Below are 18,359 nucleotides of genomic sequence, written 5' to 3' on the forward strand. Positions count from 1 at the left end.
AATTGGTTCTATTGTACTTGCACAAGGAAAATTCATTATCAATTTGCATTGCAGCAGCCTCAGTTCTGCAGTTAGGGGGGAGTTCCTTACCTTAGAAAGGTGGAATATATAGGATCAGGTTTACTGATAATGAATACCTGGTCACTGCAAGGTCATAACATTTAATGACTGCTTCATTTTCATTTCTGAACTATGTCACATTCACTAAAATACTTGATAAGAGGATTTATCTATTTAGCTCCCAAAAGGAAAAAAAACCAACCCAATAAAACATACATACCCCAGCCAACAACGCAAAATTTAAGAATGTATTTCCGTACATAGGTATTAAAGACTTTCACAAGGGCCAGATACATGTGGAAAGCTTCTAGGCCCATCCAAGTGAAGGAAACCAAGAGGAAATAGTGAAGAAATACTGCAACTGCAATGCACAGGCCTCGTGTATCATACAGTGCAATCCACGAGTCAAGGAGGAAAACTAAGTTGAGTAGAAGTAATGCAGCACACAGCTGAATAAGGATTTTGGAGGGGTAGTCTCTCCGGATTTTCCTAAAAAAAGCAAATTAGTGAGATGACATCAATTGTCCATGGATCCCTGGCTTACTTCCTCTCTTGTAGTCCTTAGTGCACAAATGCCAAGAAAAAAAATATTTATATATTTTCATTCATATATAATGCTTCATATAGTGCATTTATACATGGAGAGAGTAATTTACAAAAGATTTCCAAAGTAATGGTCTGTATGAATAAAGTTTGTTATAATAAGGTTGCGTAAATACAAACAGTAACTTGGATTCTTAGAGTTTAGTACCATGGTTATTTTTTTTACATTGTATGTTGGACTTCTCCTTGTTACAGTACTTCCAAAAACCAAAATATGACTGTTCTTTTATTGCTAAGCTAGATTAGGCTTTTGACTGGGCTTCTAAAGCCTTGACAGAGACAAGTAAGTCCTTGATGGCAGGATAATGAGAGAATAAACGTCTGCTGAATAACTTCGAGGAGGATTTCCAAAACATAGTATGGAGGATTCAATAGTTAAGGCTCAAATGTAACAAAATGTTCCAACAAACGTCAAAGAATACAAATGTGTTTAAAAATTCTATCATTCTGCACTGCTCTATATATGTTGTATCTTAAACACATTCCTTCACACTTCTATTATGATAATCCATAATAAAATATTTAAGCGTGCTATTTCTTCACTTCTTACTGCATAGAACCTCATGATTAATTCACTTGTCCGCAAGATTAACATTCCTGAAGACTGAATCAACACCTTCCTGGTAAACTGGACAAATTTGTGCATTATTAACGGAGACAGAATCTATAACTATTGGAAAGGACTTTGCAGTGAAGACTACAAGTAATCATAATTGAAGAATAATGGGAGCTTAGTTGAACAGGTACTTACTCAAAGGCTATGTAGGTCACAAGAGTAATAGAAAGAAAAATTGCAGAGAGGCCACAGCCTATATAGGATATAAAAGTCAGTACCAATTCTTGTGTGGGATTCAAAGGAGTATTTCCATACAAGTTCTGAAACGGAAACAGAAGTTAATTTCAGAGGACGTGTTTATTAAATGGAAAGAGATCAAAAAAAGCCCAAAATGCACCTTTCCCTCTGCAATTAAAAAAAAAAAAAAAGGAAACCGTTCTTTTCATCATGGATCTTATAAAAGGTTAACTGAAAAACAGAAAAGCCAATCTAGTCCTGCGAGGAGCAGGGAGTTGGACTTCATGATCCTTATGGGTCCCTTCCAACTTGAGATATTCTATGATTCTAGGATTCTAATGGTGAAATCCCATTTGACTAAAAACCTGGTTTAAATTTGGTTTATCCTAATTTTTATTTCCTACAATATAAACAACTGCCTAAATGTAAAAGCTGCAGTTTAATAAGCACTTAAGGAATTTTTTACTCCAATGGAACTCATGGGCCCTCATTCAACAAGCAGCTTAAGCACGTGACTAATTGTATGGCTATATGTACTAACACTGAAGTGAATAGAACCTGAGTAGTATTTCATAGGTGGTATGTGCTTACTGAATATTCATTTGCTTAAGATAACATATGCTTAAATGTGTTCTTGAATCAGGGTAAGATTGCATAATTTTTTAAATAATTACCATCAAAACTGCAAAGCTTGTGAGGTGGTTGCATGAACAGACTGTTTCATTTACTCTACTTTCTTTAACTATGCAACCTTCATATGACCAGCCTCCATGTCCACCTGTTAAAGAAAACAGCTTTGTTATTCATAAAAGTCTTTATTTATATTAACATGAGTTAACATAGCTAAAACGCATGATATCTTGGGTGATATCAAGTACTTACCATTTTTATTGAAGTCCCAAAAAACACATCTAACTGTTGAATTATCCTGTTTAGGAGGTAAAAAAAGAAAAAAAGATGTTTTACTAAAAGATGAGTTTATGATCAAGTAATTTATGAATTATCTACAAAATGCAGGCAAGAATAAATACTGTATACAGCAAATATACCTGTTTTACATGAACGCAAAATGAATTTAGGCGCATAGAATGGATTAATATTGCAATATGCATGTGAAAATATGCTTAACAAATTTGAAGTCACCATACAGGAGCTAGCTCTCATGCTTATGCTAAGATTCTGTTCCTGGTAGAACATCATGAATGCTCTTTCATTGTCTTCCCACACTATACAAATTCTTGGGATTTCTCATCCTTCCTGATTTTGTAACTATCATCAAGAACATGACCACACAGAAAAGGAAAAACTTTTTCATTTGCAAACTTTTGATCACTTTATATTACCATGATGTTAAAGGTTTATATATAGATTTCGCACACACACATGAAAATCCTAAACATAGTAGCAGTAATACACTATACTGCTACAAATACTAATACTTCTACAGTTATATCTCAAAACTCAGTATTATATCAATACAAGGAAAGACTACACTAAGCCAGCTCTTGAAAAAAGCTTCAGGTAAATTAGTGGTATCCCTACATTTGTCATTTTATAATATTTTAGTATTTTAAACTCCTTTAAGACATGGGATAGAAGATTTTAATCCCTGATGCTCATTTAGGAAAGAGATGCTGTATATGAGCCCTAATACTTCCAGATGACACAATCCTGTGTTCCAGTTTAAGGAACAACATTCCCTCTAAGAGAAAAGACTTATATTGCTTTCTGGCCATGCAGCACCTACAAATGTCATGATTGCAGCACCTCCGCAGCAACTTCCGCTGTCAGGCTTTCATCTAAGAGTTTTTATTCTTTGAAGAATATAACAGAAGGGTAGGTAGGAAAGACAAAAACTGGATGGATAAATGATAGAGCAAAATTACCTGAAACCATATGAGAACAAAAATTTATACCAGTGATGAATAAGCAAAGATGAGGGATTTTGAAAGTCCAGATGGAGATGAAATGTCCACACTAGTAAAGCAGAACCAACTATCTGTATTCTTAGTACAGTATTTCTTCTATAACAACTCCAATGGAGGCAACAAAATTGTACTTTAAGTCTGCCAAAATGTAAATTATACCTGATTAGGTTTGATATTCTGTAAAGTGACAGTAACATTTGCCTTTAAGTTGCTAATTGTGAGGTTAGCAACACTTGATGATATAACATTGCTGATTAAAGATGCATTTTTCAAGGACAGATCCTGGAACGACAAAAAAAAAACCCAGATTTTAAAATCTTAAAGGAAACAATAGTAGAGTACAGCACCCACAAGCCCAGTTATTATGTGGAGTGAGCACTGGACAAAAACAATTACTTTTTAAATCAGGAAGTTTTGAAATGTGTTTTGTGGGAAAAAAGTCCATTCATATTTTATTTTGCTCTGGGCTTGAGTTTAAAACCCTTATGAACAGAAGATCAAAAAGATACCTGGAACACAGTGGTCTTTTTAAAGAAGTTGAATATAACTCTAGAAGCCAAGTCCAACTCTTGAGGGGGTAAATTTGTCAGCAATGATGAAGGAAGTGTAATTGATCCGATATTATTTAAATCATGAATTGCATTAATGCCTAGAGAGATCTGAAAAATAAATGCAAGGATTATGCTTCATTTCAGTCACTAAAGAAAAATTAAATTATGACTTATTTTCAGTTTAGAACTTCGAAATACATATCTCTGTAATCACTTTCAGGAACTCACTGCTGCTCTCTCATTCCTCTCCTGCTCCAATGAATAAATAGCATCTGCAGGCCTGAAAAGGATGCAACTCATTTCAGGTCTGCCTAACATTGAAAACACTCTGGCTTTACTCATTTGCTTACAGGGACAGAACACATCACAGTGGTGGATAATATTGATTTGAAAAAGGTGAAGAGCAGGTCTATGTAACTGTGTAGGGAGATTAACATTTCACAGCACGGAAGCCTGCAAAGGCAAAGAATTTTTATACCCCATATGAAGTATGTCAGAATTCAGAAAAACTGTAAATAGCCATTATTTGTCAATAGGTTGTTAAGTACAGAAGGCTAAGCAGAATCTAAGAACATAAACCCTAACTTTATGATCATCTGGCAACAATGACAGAAATAAACTGGATAAGCTATAATTCAGATATCTCAAGAGCTTAGTGATCTAACATTATAAAAAAAAGATCTGAACTTTCACCCAGTTTTCTGTGCCGTACTTGTAGGACAGAGAGCTTTGTTTAGTACAAAATCTCTAACATTTTCTTGTTGCACATTAGTCACTTTACATACAAATATCATCATCTCAGAGCTCCTCAGAGATGTGAAACATCAGCAGAACTGAAGAAAGAAATAATCTGTATATTCAAAGAATGGCTGTAATAGGAATAACAGTGTGAGCTCCCCACAGTGCCCTAACAATAACCAAACAAACAGTTTTTGGTTTAACTCTTCTGTTTACACCAGTGGTCTCCAAACTTTTTTGATCATATACCTCCTAAAGATTTTTTGAGCGTGCACCTCAAAATATATCTATCTATTTATAAGTTATATGCATGTACTACTGTACTAATATATTATGCATGTTATAAAACATACGGAAAACCAGAAATTTTAAAAGGATGAGATAAAGACTAAACATTATTTTTTTAAAAAAATATTTTTATTTATTAATCATATAAAAAATACTTTCTTCCTGCATCCTAATGGACTATTGTGTGCACACCCTGGGGTACTCACACCCCACTTTGGAGATCACTGGTTTAGACAGCCAGTCTAAAAGAAATTTCTAAAAGAAATCCCTAATCAATTCCACAAAAGCATTCCTGTTGCTCTGGTTTGAACTAGATGATACTTGTTGAAAATTCTCTGTATTTCATTGCCAGTGCCATGAGATTTCCAGAAAATCATTACTTAGCAATTATCTGTTTTTCAGCACTACCACCTCCTAGGCACCTCACATTCATGCACCACATATTGCTAAGAAAATAGAAAAGAACTCAAATGTTAACATTTCATATAATTTTCAGTACCACAAAACAGTTCCAGTCCTGCTTATGGCTCACGCTACATTAAGCTATTTCCTTCTCTGAGAAGACAGAATGTGCCAAAATTTGTCCAGAACTTTCCATCTCTCCTTGCTTAAGCCTCCAAGGCTGGTATTGTCCAAACTATTATTTCCTAAACCAGGAGGAAGGTTTTGAGTGAGACAAAGTGGATCCAAACTTTCTAAGCACTTCTTTCTTGGCGAGACTAACTAGTCATGAGTGACAAATGTATGAATGTCATTATCCAAGCAACACAATAGTTCCTTCCTGGAACCCTCTGCAGTTAATCTCCTTCTAACAGATGAAGCCATCTGGCAACACTCCTTGACAAATTTCAGCACTGTCAGAGTGGGTGATTAAGTGACTCATGACTCAGGGGTTTTGAGGCAATGTTATTCCGTCAAGCACTCTGTCCATTCCGGTGTTCTGGCTGTACCCTCTCTAACAGTTTATTAGTTGAATGCCAGTTTCTGCTAAGTCTGTTGCTTATTTACACTTATTTACACAATAGAAAATGAAAGGAAAAAATACGGAGGGCTTCAAAAACGAAGTATTTTTTCTCTGAAACTAACACAAACAAAAGATCCTAAAATTGTGACATAAACACAGAACAAACTCATGTTACATATAAATATAAACCCATAAATACTTAAAAATAGATGTTTGAGAATTTGTAAGTATTTAGAATTATCAGTGTTTAACCTGGAGATCAGCTGAGTCCTGGACAGCAAAAGACATTTGCTTGGAGCGGATGCTATTGGTTTTGACAACTGCCAGAGCCAAGGAAGGGGAGGCAAAATCAGCAGACGTTGCTGAAAAGTTCAGTTTTAAGCCAATATAATCCACCAGTTTTATAATTCTGTTAAGAAAAAGAGATACTTAGTATTACCAAGCACATACACCCAAAATTCTCAGGCAAGTTGTGGTTATGGAGCAGCAATCCAAGCATAATGCAAAATATAGATGACTCTGCTCACTTGTTGTGCTGTCAACACAAACAAATACACTGTTTTTCACGGCGTTCTATTATAGTAGAGCTGGTAACACTAGAATGATACTCCTCCTGTTTTGTATGAGTACATTAAAGAACAAAAAATATTCTTTTGGATTACAATTATGAAAAAATGAAACTTAATGAAGCCAATTTATCAAGACAGTCAATACAACACACCTTTAATCTATTGCCAGAATGACCTACCTGTTTGAAATTCGGGGTGGTAATGGTTGAGCAGCAGTCAGGACTTTGCTGACCTCACTAACCATCCTTTCTACATCTTTTGGCTCTACTTTTCCAGCTGCTAAATCATTTTCTATTTTGGACACGATTTGCTCAGCTGTGGTGATATTAATGGTGGTATATACAGAAGTTGTATATGTAGTAGCCGATAGTGTCTTTCCTGTGACAAAAGAAAAGTTGTGCATTTATTTAAACATTGTGTTCAACAAATGAAGTAAGCTTTGAGAAGCAGAAAAATTAAGCAGTTCTCTTGATCAACAAACCTTATCACAACTTGTAAGGTCTCTCAACATGTTATGTGAGACAGAATCCCTTTTTCTCCCTATCAGCTACTTTGCAAATAGCAATACTTTAAATCTTATGAAAACATAAAGCAAGGTTTCAAATGGCCAGCATTAATTCTGCTTTTTATTGATTACAAAGTTCCTCACATCAGACCATTAGTGATGTTAAATAATCTATTATTTTGGATTTTTAGCCACTGGATGCCTGAAAGTAGAATAAAATCAAGATAAGATCAGCAATTTGAAAAGCAGCTTGTAAAGATGCATACAATCTTCACAGGAAAATACGTAGCCACTAAGAATATTCCTAATCAATAACAATATTTTAACGAAGATCCAACATTGATTTGCAGTATTTTAAATACTAGCTTAGTAACAAAAAAATAGCTACCTGGCTCTGTGACTTAATTTTTTCTGCCAAAGGTACCTGGTGGGACCTTAGCACAGTACCTATCTATCACAGTTACCAACCAATTTGTAGGGTGAGGTATCACTCATCATGGCCAAAGGCATCAGAATGTATTTTAAAATAAGTATACACCTCGTGAGAGTTGCCTCAGGTTTTTCACAGTAATTGGAAGGTCACAGCTCAGATATATAATCTTGTTTAATAAAGTTTAAAAGCAAATTCAGTATATGGCATTCAAATTAAGAAAAAAAAAATTTCATTTTACTTGTTATATTTACCTGTGCTCCCATTAGGCAGGCTACCATGGCCACCAGCAGTAGAATGAGGACGAGAAGCTGAGACAGAATGGTTGATAGGACTAACAGTAGGGGTCAAAGTTATTGTGAAAGGAGTAAGGGGAAGAATAGGTGCTGCAGTAATGTTTTTGTTACCAGAAATAGGCTGGGTCGAATCTGTAGCAGGATGAATTTGTGCAACAGATTTGGTGGTAGTCTCAAAGAGGGGAATAGCTATTGAAGGTTTGGGGGGAAGCTCAGAAGAGGAAACCGCAGAATGTTTAGTGAAACCGACAGAAGGAGAAATTATTGTAATAGGCTTGCTAAGATATGCAGCATCAGATTTAATTGAGAAAGCAGCATTAGTGACAGATTTTGTTGCAGGTGTGGAAATAGTAACAGATTTATTAGAAACTATGGAAGGAAAAGTTGGCATGGTAGGTTGAGCAAGAGACTCAGAAGAGGAAAGCGTAGTGGTAACACTGGTGGAAGACACAGAAGTTTCAGTAGTAGATGTGGTAGAGGTTTCAGAGAGAGGATTTGTAGTGGGAGATGTGGAGAGAGTTCCAGAAAAAGAAATTTCTGTGAATGGTGCGATCAGTGGTCTAATTGTGGGGCTTTGTTTGGTAGAAAGCATAGTGGGGGAAATAAAAGTATTAGATTTAGCGGAAGTCTTTTTAGGGAGAGAAGGAGAACGAGGGAAAGGAACCCATACAGAATGAGGTGGCATTTGTATAGTACTGTAAAAAAAAAAAGGCACAAAAATGCATGTTAAATTTAACATTGTTTATATTTTAAAGAAAACAAGTTATAATAGAGGAATATATATGAATGATATGGACATACTACTAATAATGTATATTTTAAAATCAATCAGATTGGATGTTTCATGCTTTAGGAACAAATATGAATTCCATAACATTTTGAGGGTTCTTACATTCTATTTTGCTGTAGTTGTTAACTAGCAAGTCCATAAATACTACTACTGCCTTTGCTGCCTATTCTGGAGGTGACCTGATGCTGAATACAAGAGCTATCTGCATTGGCGGGGGGAAAAAAAGGGGAAAAATAAAAAGAAAGAGAAGAGAAAGGAAGGGAGGGGAAGAGGGAGGAATGGGGAGGGAGCTATATAGGAAAATGCCTGTCAGGTTGTTCTTGTGAAGTCCTTCCTGGCTATTACACTGCAATATGGAAGTTGACTCTATTAATGCATTAAGGAATTAAGGAAATAAGCAAGTAAAATTTTGTACTTATACTTACTACATTTGTAATTCTTCAGCAGTCAAGGAACAATACTTCAGTGATGAACAGCAGCACCGTTCTGAGATGACAAAGAAGCATTAACCTAGTTTATCCTGAAGCATAAAAATTGCTAATACTGTTAAGTAGGATATTCAAATAAGCATGTTTTATGTTTTTTAAACAATAGTGTATATTGCATAATTGATTTTGAGTTTTTTTCTGAAATGACATTTGCAAAACAGATCTTGACCAGTCAGAATACTGCAATACCCCCAGATTTTTGCTCAATGCCTGACAAGTACAGATTTCTCTTTTTGTTATTGTAAAGAAACCAAATTGCAAAGCTACATCTTTTAAAACAAAGAGACAAATGGTATGAGTCACCACACCATACTATCACAATATCACTAAGAAAGCTTGGCTACTTTATAAACTTTTCAATTCAGATCGCCATTTCAGTAACACATTTATGTTCTCAAGTAATTTTACACCTAATCCTTTCAAAGTCTGCTTTATTAATGTAGTCAGCAATTTTATACCGAAGTTTTTTTAAACGTATTTCTATCTTCCCTCTCCCCGCCCAAAAATTAGAAGGCTGCATTTTTGACGTATTTATATTGTTCAACAAAAAATTATTTTTATCTAAAAATAAGTAACAATCTTTTCTTTTAGCTACTTGGAGGTCACATGTAAAGATATGAATTTTAATCTGAAAGGGTAACTGTGATGAGACTGTGTTTAAAGCATAACTTACCGAGTTGGCTTATTTCTGCTTTGTCTGTTAAACTGCTTATATTCTCTCTCTCAGCCAGCTTCATTATGAAATTGCAGTGTATACTATAATGAGAACAAAAAGCTTTAGACTCAAGAAACAGGCCTGCCTCATCTTTACAACACATGAAACTAACATAAAATGTTAAGTGAAAGCACATTAGCACAAATGCTAAGTGTGAAAGCACATTCTTCCTAGGCTCTTTCAGATTTGGGGATATTTTTAATGCACATAAAACACTATGCCAGGCTAAATAGAAGAGTAATACATCAGTTTGTGGCAGCTTATTTTCTCTTTTCTCTACAGACACTGTTGATTCTTAAATGGGGTCCTCCCTAATTAATGCTAGCCATTAAAGAGTTGATAATTTTGTCAAGATAATAACATAATCTCCACTGTTACTGTAAAGAAACTCCAGAGAGGAACCAGCAAGTGTCTGTCCTAGGTGGCTATGTTAGTGTATATGAAATCTCCATCACCTGGGGAAAGCCAGTGTTCTCTCTCTTGACTTTAGAGAGAACTTAAATGACCCACTTAAGCATGTAACTACACATTTACAGTTATGGTTCAATGACTTGAAACCCAGCCTAAACTAGCAAACCCACAGTAAGAATTCTTCACATTCAGCAAACTCAAACACACAGGTGAATGAAAAGGCAACACGTAAAAGATGAAGTGAAGCTTCTTTCCAGCTAACAAGAACGTAAAGAGTACCCTAACTACTGCCAGTATATGACATGAAGGTGTGATCTAACTTTCTGTCTATTACTATCTGAGTGAGTTGGACTTTTCTTTCATCCTAACCCAGGAAGATAAGCCCCAAATTCAAGTATTGGGGAAACGAAGTTCCACATTTTGTTTTAGAATCTAGTGTTTCCAAGCTGATTGGTTTAAAGCACCAGCAATTTAGTGGTGAGTAGTGATTAAATTGACAGACATTATCTACATTTCAGGATTTCCAGGATCACCTCTGTGGAGCAGCCTTACCATTCTGATACCCCATGGCTTCCAAACTCTGAACTGGTTACCTTCTCAGGCTTCCCCTACCCTGAGGATGGCTGGTTTCCCAAGTCACCCCTACCCTGAGGATGGCTGGTTTCCCAAGCCAAAGAACAGCAACTTGGGATGTCTGAAACAATTCCTTCATAAAGATTGCATTGTATTCATAAGCTCTGGAAGTTTGGTGGTCCCAAATCCCATAGCCTCAGTGGTTAAGTTGCTATGTGACTCAGCTAATACAAAGATGCAGAAGAAATATGGCAGGCAAGCCTGTGCTTCACCAGAAGATTAATGACAAAAGCAATACAGTTTGGTTAAAAAAAAAAAAATCTAAAAAAAAAAAAAAATCACTAATGCTAGGAGAATAATAGGATCAGAATTTCTTTGTCAGCCTACATATATTTCTCCAGCCTGTTTCTCAACCTTAACTTCCTAGAAAGTTTGTCTTTTCTTCTGTTACATAGCCATTCATACTTGATATATCACAAGACAATAAATGAGCTTTTAAATATATGAGCATTTAAAAAATTAACAACAAACCTCTGGTTATCTGCACTGCATTCCATAACAGAGGACTGTAATGACAAGTGAAAATAGAAAAAAATTGTTTTGTCAGGAGAAAACAGGACTGATACTTAGACAATGACATTATCAGAAATAAGTTGGAAAAAAGTTTTCCAAACAGTAACAACAATTAGTAATCTTACCTCACTTACTGCTTGCAAGGTTTTGTTGAACTCTGAAATTCTTTAAAATAAAAAGTTACCATTATGGAGGATTTCTACTTATGTTTCTAAAGACAATTACAACAATATAATGAAAAGAGCAAGCAATTACTGAGGGAAAAAAAACATTTTTCCAGTTGATCAGTGATTTTTTAAAATCATGCCAGTTCTAATATTGTAAACCCACTTTTCAAAGGATTAAACATTTTGAAAGTTGCCTTTTATTAGTCACTCCACAAACTAAGTTTAAACCTCTGTCGTCACGTATTTTAACATCAATCCACTTCTTTAAAAGTTATTTAGAAGAGCAAAAGATAAATCTTAATGTTGCCTTTTGGCAACCAAGCATTTGGAACAGAATTCTAAATTTATACTCAAAGCCACAGAAATAGAATGAGTAAGAAATATGGATTTCTTCTACAAACAAGACCTGTTGGCCAATTACATCTTTTCGATTTTCAGGGTAAGTTTTGGGAATAGCAGTAAATATTCACTCATTCAAACCTCTCCTTATAACGACTGTGAAAGAAGAAACTACATCAAAGTAAAAATATAGATATAATTCCAAGCATACGTATTAAAAACCATGCAGCTATGAAAGTTCTCTTAGTAATTTCCTATGATACAGACCAAATCCCTGAAATTATAAAAAAAATTTATTCATGAAGAGCAGCAGCCAGACTGGCATTCTCAACAATCCACAGCTCATGTCCTCAGGTATTATTACTATTATTATTATTATTATTATTACTACTACTACTACTACTATTACCACTATTGCTATTGCCATTATTACTATTATTGCTATTATTAAGATCCTCAGCATATAAACAAGGCCTTCAGCCCCAAGGAAACTGAAGGACCTAAAAGGAAATCAGCAAGTGTACCATTTCTTAAAACAAACTCCAGTGGTACATGAAACAAAGCTAACAGTATTCTAACCAATATGAACTTTATGTTAAAGAACAATAACTTACAAGTCCTGAAATTTTTAATTTATAAAGTGCAGGAATAACGCAAAGCGAAGAGTCTGCTAACTACACGAAGGGTCTCACTTCATCTTTTTCAAATATAACGAAGATTTCAATCCTTATTCAAAATTATTTACCTCAATTCTTGTGGGGTAGGTGCTGGAATTGCAATTAATTTTGTAACTTGATTGTTGATGGTTATGTTATTAATCTGTTAGAAACAAAGATTCCACAGCTAAGTAAAACCACTAATTTCTAGCCTTAAAAGAAACATGTTCATTTCGCACATTTTAACAGTCTAAAATTCCAAAGAAAAGAAGCACATTTTCTCATGAATATAGTTCAACAAATATTTGTCATGACATTGTTGTCACAACTTACAGAAGGAATTGGCTCATCTAGTATAGACCGAATAACAGGATCTGATTTGTGAAAGATATGGGCAGGAGGACAGTGACCTCACCGTATCTCATGTTGGAAAAAGAGGAATTTGGCTTAGTTTGCAACAAAGACAGCTTAGACCAGACACTGAACAAACTTTCTAACTGTAAGTGCAGCAATGGGACAAGCTCCATAATAGACATAAGTAACAGACAACATAGAATCCTGGGAGTAAGAAGTCAAGAACTGACATGAAAGACATGGTAGGAATCATCTAAATATATATGATCTAGCCTTAGGGCCAAGGGATACACTAAGGTTTATCTAAAGGCCCTTTATAGATCTGCATTGTTACGTTCTTCTGGTTGCCACCATTACCAGTTATTTTTACATTTCATGCAAGCAGCGAGCACCATGATGAAAACATCATCTAACATATATGGTATTGACATTACCTAAGAAATATTCTGCTAAAACATCAAAGAGCTTCAAACCCATTTTTCTAATAGCTGTAGGCATAACGTTAATACACTAGGACGGTTTCAGTAGGCATTATCACCACTGAAACACAACGCAATGCAGAGGTGGCTTTTGCCACGGGCCTACCCCTGCCCAAACTCAATGCTCCATGTGCACCTGTGCAGTAGCTCTCTGCGGTAATTTTGGTGACTACTCTCATGCTTGCAGAGACTGGCATGTAAAATCTCAGACTGAGTGCAGACAGGGATGTGTAGGAGAAAGATAGAAGGTCCTTTACAAGCTAATGTCCTTTTTTTTTCCTCCCTTCAGTTTTCCATCTATAATGACTAAACATTCTCATCCTCATAGTATTATCTCGATGCTGAATAATCTATATGGTCCTTGCTTTGCATGATACCGTTCTCTTAAGCCTCTGTTGTGTTGTATAAGTGGACACACTTGTGTCACATAGGCCTACTGCAAAATTAACAACCGATTAACCACATGCCAAAAAGCATAGAACGATATCCTATTTATGAGAGTCTCAACATGAATTATTCCCAGGATGCAATCCAACTTAATTTATGCCCATGCTGTTGCCACCTAATGATGTTCGCCCTCTAAAGTGCCTAAATTAATCTCCAAAGGAAGATCCTGTATGCCTAAATGTAGATTCTTAATTAGGCAGTTCCTCTCTCTAGACTTCCCAGGGCTTCTCCCTCCTTTCAGTGACTATATAGAGAATATAGGCCCTTACTGTAGGAACTTTACTTAGCTGGAATTCTAAAATTTAGCTGCAAAGCAGCTGTTTAAGCGAGAGAGAGTAGATCCATCTACTGCAAATATTAACCTGTACTGCAAACTGTATTTGAAATAAAACTATAAAAAACATAAAAAGAATCATGTTACGGTATCAGTACTTTAAGTGTAGACAAAGAAACTCATTTCAACCTTCCTTACAATAAAGTTTTAAAAGAGAGAACACTTACTATTTCTACATTTAGTGACGTGTTACTTTCTTCACTTGCCTGAAGTTTTACCTTGCCCACATAGAACACTAAAACCAAAAGGCAAAAAAGTTAAGAAAATCAATGCTAAACCACATGATGTAAAATTATTTGAGAATTTAAAAATTCACTGTCTTGTGTTACAATAGAAGGGAAATAAGAACACTTACACTAGCTTTTCTGATCATTCACTATTTTTGCAATTGTTCTTCCATCTCTTCACTAACTATTTCCATAAATGAACTAGTCCAATAGCTTCATTATTTTCTGTATATTTATTTTTGCTGGCTGTCTCTAAATTCCTTCTAGTCCTTTTTTTTTTTCCGAAACAGAAAAACTGCACTGCACATTACTACTAATACAACTCTCTCTCACTCCCGCAACAAGAACAAAATGTGTGGGTAAAGGCAAAGTGATACTCTGAAAATTATTCCCTTGAGGATTAAAGACCTTTCAGGACACCATAGTTCAGAGCATCATTCAACAGTCCTTGAGAGCTGGTAGGCCCATTTTGGAGACAAAAAGGAACTTCTACGACACTTCTCTTCCTGCAGCCACACATTCAGTGCAGGCTAAAGAGAAAGACCCTTACAGGAATGCATACATGACATCACCCAAATCATCTAGCAGTTTACTGTGTCAACCAGTAAGGAAACTTTACAGAAGGAGGGCCAGATACTTATTCTGTCTCTTTCTAATCTATAAAGTACTCAGCATACGGCTACTTGGCAGAAGTGACTTCATTTTCTTAAGTATTTCTCACAGAAGCCGTTTATCAAAGTGTTTTGGAAGGCAGCAACATGTATCAACAAAATCCTCCTTTACTACGTTTTTGTTAACACACATAAAGGGAACATCACTGCCCTTTCCATTTTCCTTTGTTTGTCTGTTCTGTCATGTTACACTTTTAAAATATACACAGGCTTTTACAATAATTCTCCTAAACACTATTCCAACTTCTATTCCTGATATAGAGTTAGGCTCAATATGGCAGACATTAGCGTCTACCATAGCATACTAGTTTCTTGTTTTCTCAGGTTTGTAATTCTTATCTGCAACTGTGTATCCTTTGATAAGAAACCAAAGATCAAAAATACAATAGACTAAACATTACTTTTAAATAAAAAACCCAATATTTTATATTAATTTTTTAGAAGTTATACAAAATCTCTCTAAATTCACAAGAAAATTTATTACAGAGCTAGCTTTTACACAGCAACTAAAAGTTGCCTCATTACTCAGAATAGAAAATAATTGGAGATGTTTTTAATAAGAAAAAAAGGAAAAAGAAAACCACTAACCTGAAAAATTACAGACAGGTGTTATGTTGCATAAAATGGTTTCTCCTGTTATAGTTTTTTTGGGGGGAAAAAAAATCTAGTGAGTAAAAAAGTTGAACTTAAACCCAGTACTGACAAACATACATATTTGCAATCATTTCAATGTTTTAAATGTAAAGGTCTTTACCTTTTAGAAATATTTCACATACCGTCAAGGCTTCACTTCTCTAGGGCACTTACCATTACATTTTCCAAGACTTAGTATTCAGAGTGAAACATGCTGGTTTTGATTAATAGATTTTGAATAATTTTCTGTAACAGTTTCCACAGAAGACTTACGTGCTAGTGGTGTCTATTTTTTCCTTTTTTTTTTAATCCAAATGAAACAGAAATCAGCATATCATAAATAAGCTCTTTAAATATCACAGTATTCAATCACTAGGTAGCATATTATCTGCTTCTGAGGATCCTACTACAGCTACTTATGATAGCATGAAACTAAAACTGTTCTACCTGATAGAATTCAAACTATGATGATAGCAAACATGTATACTCTCATCTAGTAGAACATGTCTTTAGTTAGTTACAGCAAGCTTTTGGCTGCTTCCATATTTTTAATACTACCTACACTGCAAAGAAATAACACTGATCCCAAATTAAGGGTACCATAAACAGATGACTCTGTTGTATAAAATCAAAATAAAGGACCGGAAAGATATTTGCATCCAAGACAAAACATCTACACTTGTTCATAAAAACAATGTGGCAGCACAACTTTCCTTACTTAAGCAGATATTGGCATCCATTAACAGAAAAACAAATGCTATTCTCTCTGCTGTTATCATTAGCTAGTACCAAATGAGATGGGAATTTTTTAATTTTTTTACTTTTTCTGTGGTACAAGCATTTGCCTATTATAGCTTGATGCTTCATCAATTTTATCACCATCAACAAACAGCCATCAGAGGGGTACGGATTGTGAGCTGCTGGCAATATTCAAATTATTAGAAAAAAATTATTTTTTTCAGACAGCAATTTGGATTGAAATAAATAAATTTGTGTTCCCTTTTGTGTTGGCAGTTATCAGTGAAATAGTTATGAAAATTGTATCAGCACTTCTTTTTTTTTAAAACAATCCTTAAAGAAATAAAATGTTCATAAATAACTGAATTTGTCAAAATTTTTAACTACATAAAGAACAACAACACTTAGAAAAACCCAACACAAAATCCAGGAGTGACACAAAAGTAAAGAGTAACATCAGCCTCTTTTTCTTTACAGAGCACCCATTTGTGTGCCACCTAGTCTTGCTTAGGATCTCTGCATGCCACCAAAATGCACAAAATAGATAAGCAGTGTGGAAGATAAAAGACTGATCAAAAATCACTAGTGCTTCCAGTTCCCAAAGATCATCAGATAACATAGCTGCAAACTTCCTGCAGGTCACATTCACACAGTCAAATTATACTAGCCAGTACGGCTCCAAGCCAGTTCTTCTATCACTTGCACTAATTCAGTGCAAATACATTCTAATTGGTCTACCAGGCTTCTACATGGATAATAAAAAAAATTAAATTCAGCCTACTCCTATAGACTGGGCCTGCCCTGAGAACATCATGACTAGATTCAGTCTGCTTCAATCTACTAAAAAGCATGAGGTTTGTCTTTTTTTTAAAGTAAATACGGTCCCTGAGATTGTGTTTCTTACATCTTTGTGGTAACCTGCTGCTCTGACTTACAAAATAACCAAACTCTTCTATATGTGGCCATCTAGGCAAGCATTGCAGAATCAGACCTTCTACGAGACTGGAGATCAATGCAAAGTAAGGCAGACTGCTAATACGACACACCATAACACCAAGAAAAAAGATCTATTAAAAATATTTGGGAGCAAACTTCCTGAACTCACACACACTTAAATTTTGAGGAGCAAAAAAGAAGATCAGTGATGATATATGAATCCTACCTGGTGTTATGGTGGAGTAATAATCAGTGATCTTAAGAGCTTCTGTAAAAAAAAAAGAGTTTTAAAATTAAGTTTTCGCATTTTAACTTAAAAAGCCTATGAAATACATGTCACAAAACCAAGTTTCCTAATTTCCACTTCAACCTCTGTCTTCCCAGGAGAAGTGTAAACACAGGACCATTTGTAAGGGAATTATGTTACTTTCAGCATGGGAAATGAAAAAGCAGCATTCGGAGTGAGAACCATCCAATCAAATGTTTATATCCCCATATGAGCCAGTTATTCTAGGCTCCCTATTGTTCAGTGGAGAAAGTGGTGCTTTTAAGGTGTGATTCCCATTTAACCTATTCTACATGGGCACTTCAGCATAAGATGAATCATGTTCTAAAAATGTGTCTTTCTCTCCATCAACTATGAAGAATAGCAGCATGTCTAGCTCAAATACAGACATCTAGGGATCTGTACTGATATGGGATGAACCTACTCCTTGTTTTCAAATGCAAACACCAGGAAAAAAAGGGGTAGCAAGTTCTTCTGATTGAGTCTTTACTGATCCTATCTGGCAACTGATTGCAAGAACATACATCATGTAAGTGTCTTTAAGGAATGGGGTGTACGTTTTAGTTCTGTAAAATACTTTAAATAATATCAGAAAGTATAGAAAACATTCTGTCTATAGATATACCAAAAAACTACATACTTGCTAAAAATAAATATGCCCAGTTTGGGCTTTGGTAAGCAAAGTAATATTTTGAATAAAAAAGAAAAGTTAACAGCTCAGTGTCAGTTAAATGCGCTTCAAAACCCCACCCATGCAGACTTAAAATACAGACTGGAGATAAATAAAAATTTTAAGATCATGTAAGAAAATAATTTG

General features: G+C 35.1%; 1 protein-coding gene across 1 annotated transcript in view; it reads right to left on the bottom strand.

Moving 5' to 3' along the window:
- Window positions 1-18,359, bottom strand: part of ADGRG2 (adhesion G protein-coupled receptor G2) — a 47,952-nt gene that overhangs the window by 7,119 nt on the left and 22,474 nt on the right. The window contains exons 6-23 of the mRNA XM_050909655.1: window positions 17,483-17,524; window positions 15,856-15,858; window positions 15,538-15,582; window positions 14,219-14,286; window positions 12,527-12,600; window positions 11,401-11,440; window positions 11,234-11,268; window positions 9,677-9,759; window positions 8,941-9,001; window positions 7,684-8,420; window positions 6,674-6,872; window positions 6,178-6,334; window positions 3,894-4,043; window positions 3,544-3,666; window positions 2,339-2,384; window positions 2,131-2,234; window positions 1,415-1,539; window positions 281-549 (exon numbers count right to left, since the gene is read on the bottom strand). Coding sequence (XP_050765612.1) covers window positions 281-549; window positions 1,415-1,539; window positions 2,131-2,234; window positions 2,339-2,384; window positions 3,544-3,666; window positions 3,894-4,043; window positions 6,178-6,334; window positions 6,674-6,872; window positions 7,684-8,420; window positions 8,941-9,001; window positions 9,677-9,759; window positions 11,234-11,268; window positions 11,401-11,440; window positions 12,527-12,600; window positions 14,219-14,286; window positions 15,538-15,582; window positions 15,856-15,858; window positions 17,483-17,524 — 2,361 coding nt within the window. The remainder of the gene's footprint in view (window positions 1-280; window positions 550-1,414; window positions 1,540-2,130; window positions 2,235-2,338; window positions 2,385-3,543; window positions 3,667-3,893; window positions 4,044-6,177; window positions 6,335-6,673; window positions 6,873-7,683; window positions 8,421-8,940; window positions 9,002-9,676; window positions 9,760-11,233; window positions 11,269-11,400; window positions 11,441-12,526; window positions 12,601-14,218; window positions 14,287-15,537; window positions 15,583-15,855; window positions 15,859-17,482; window positions 17,525-18,359) is intronic.

The sequence above is a fragment of the Gymnogyps californianus genome, chromosome 1 (genome assembly GCF_018139145.2).
Source record: "Gymnogyps californianus isolate 813 chromosome 1, ASM1813914v2, whole genome shotgun sequence".
NCBI lineage: Eukaryota > Metazoa > Chordata > Aves > Accipitriformes > Cathartidae > Gymnogyps > Gymnogyps californianus.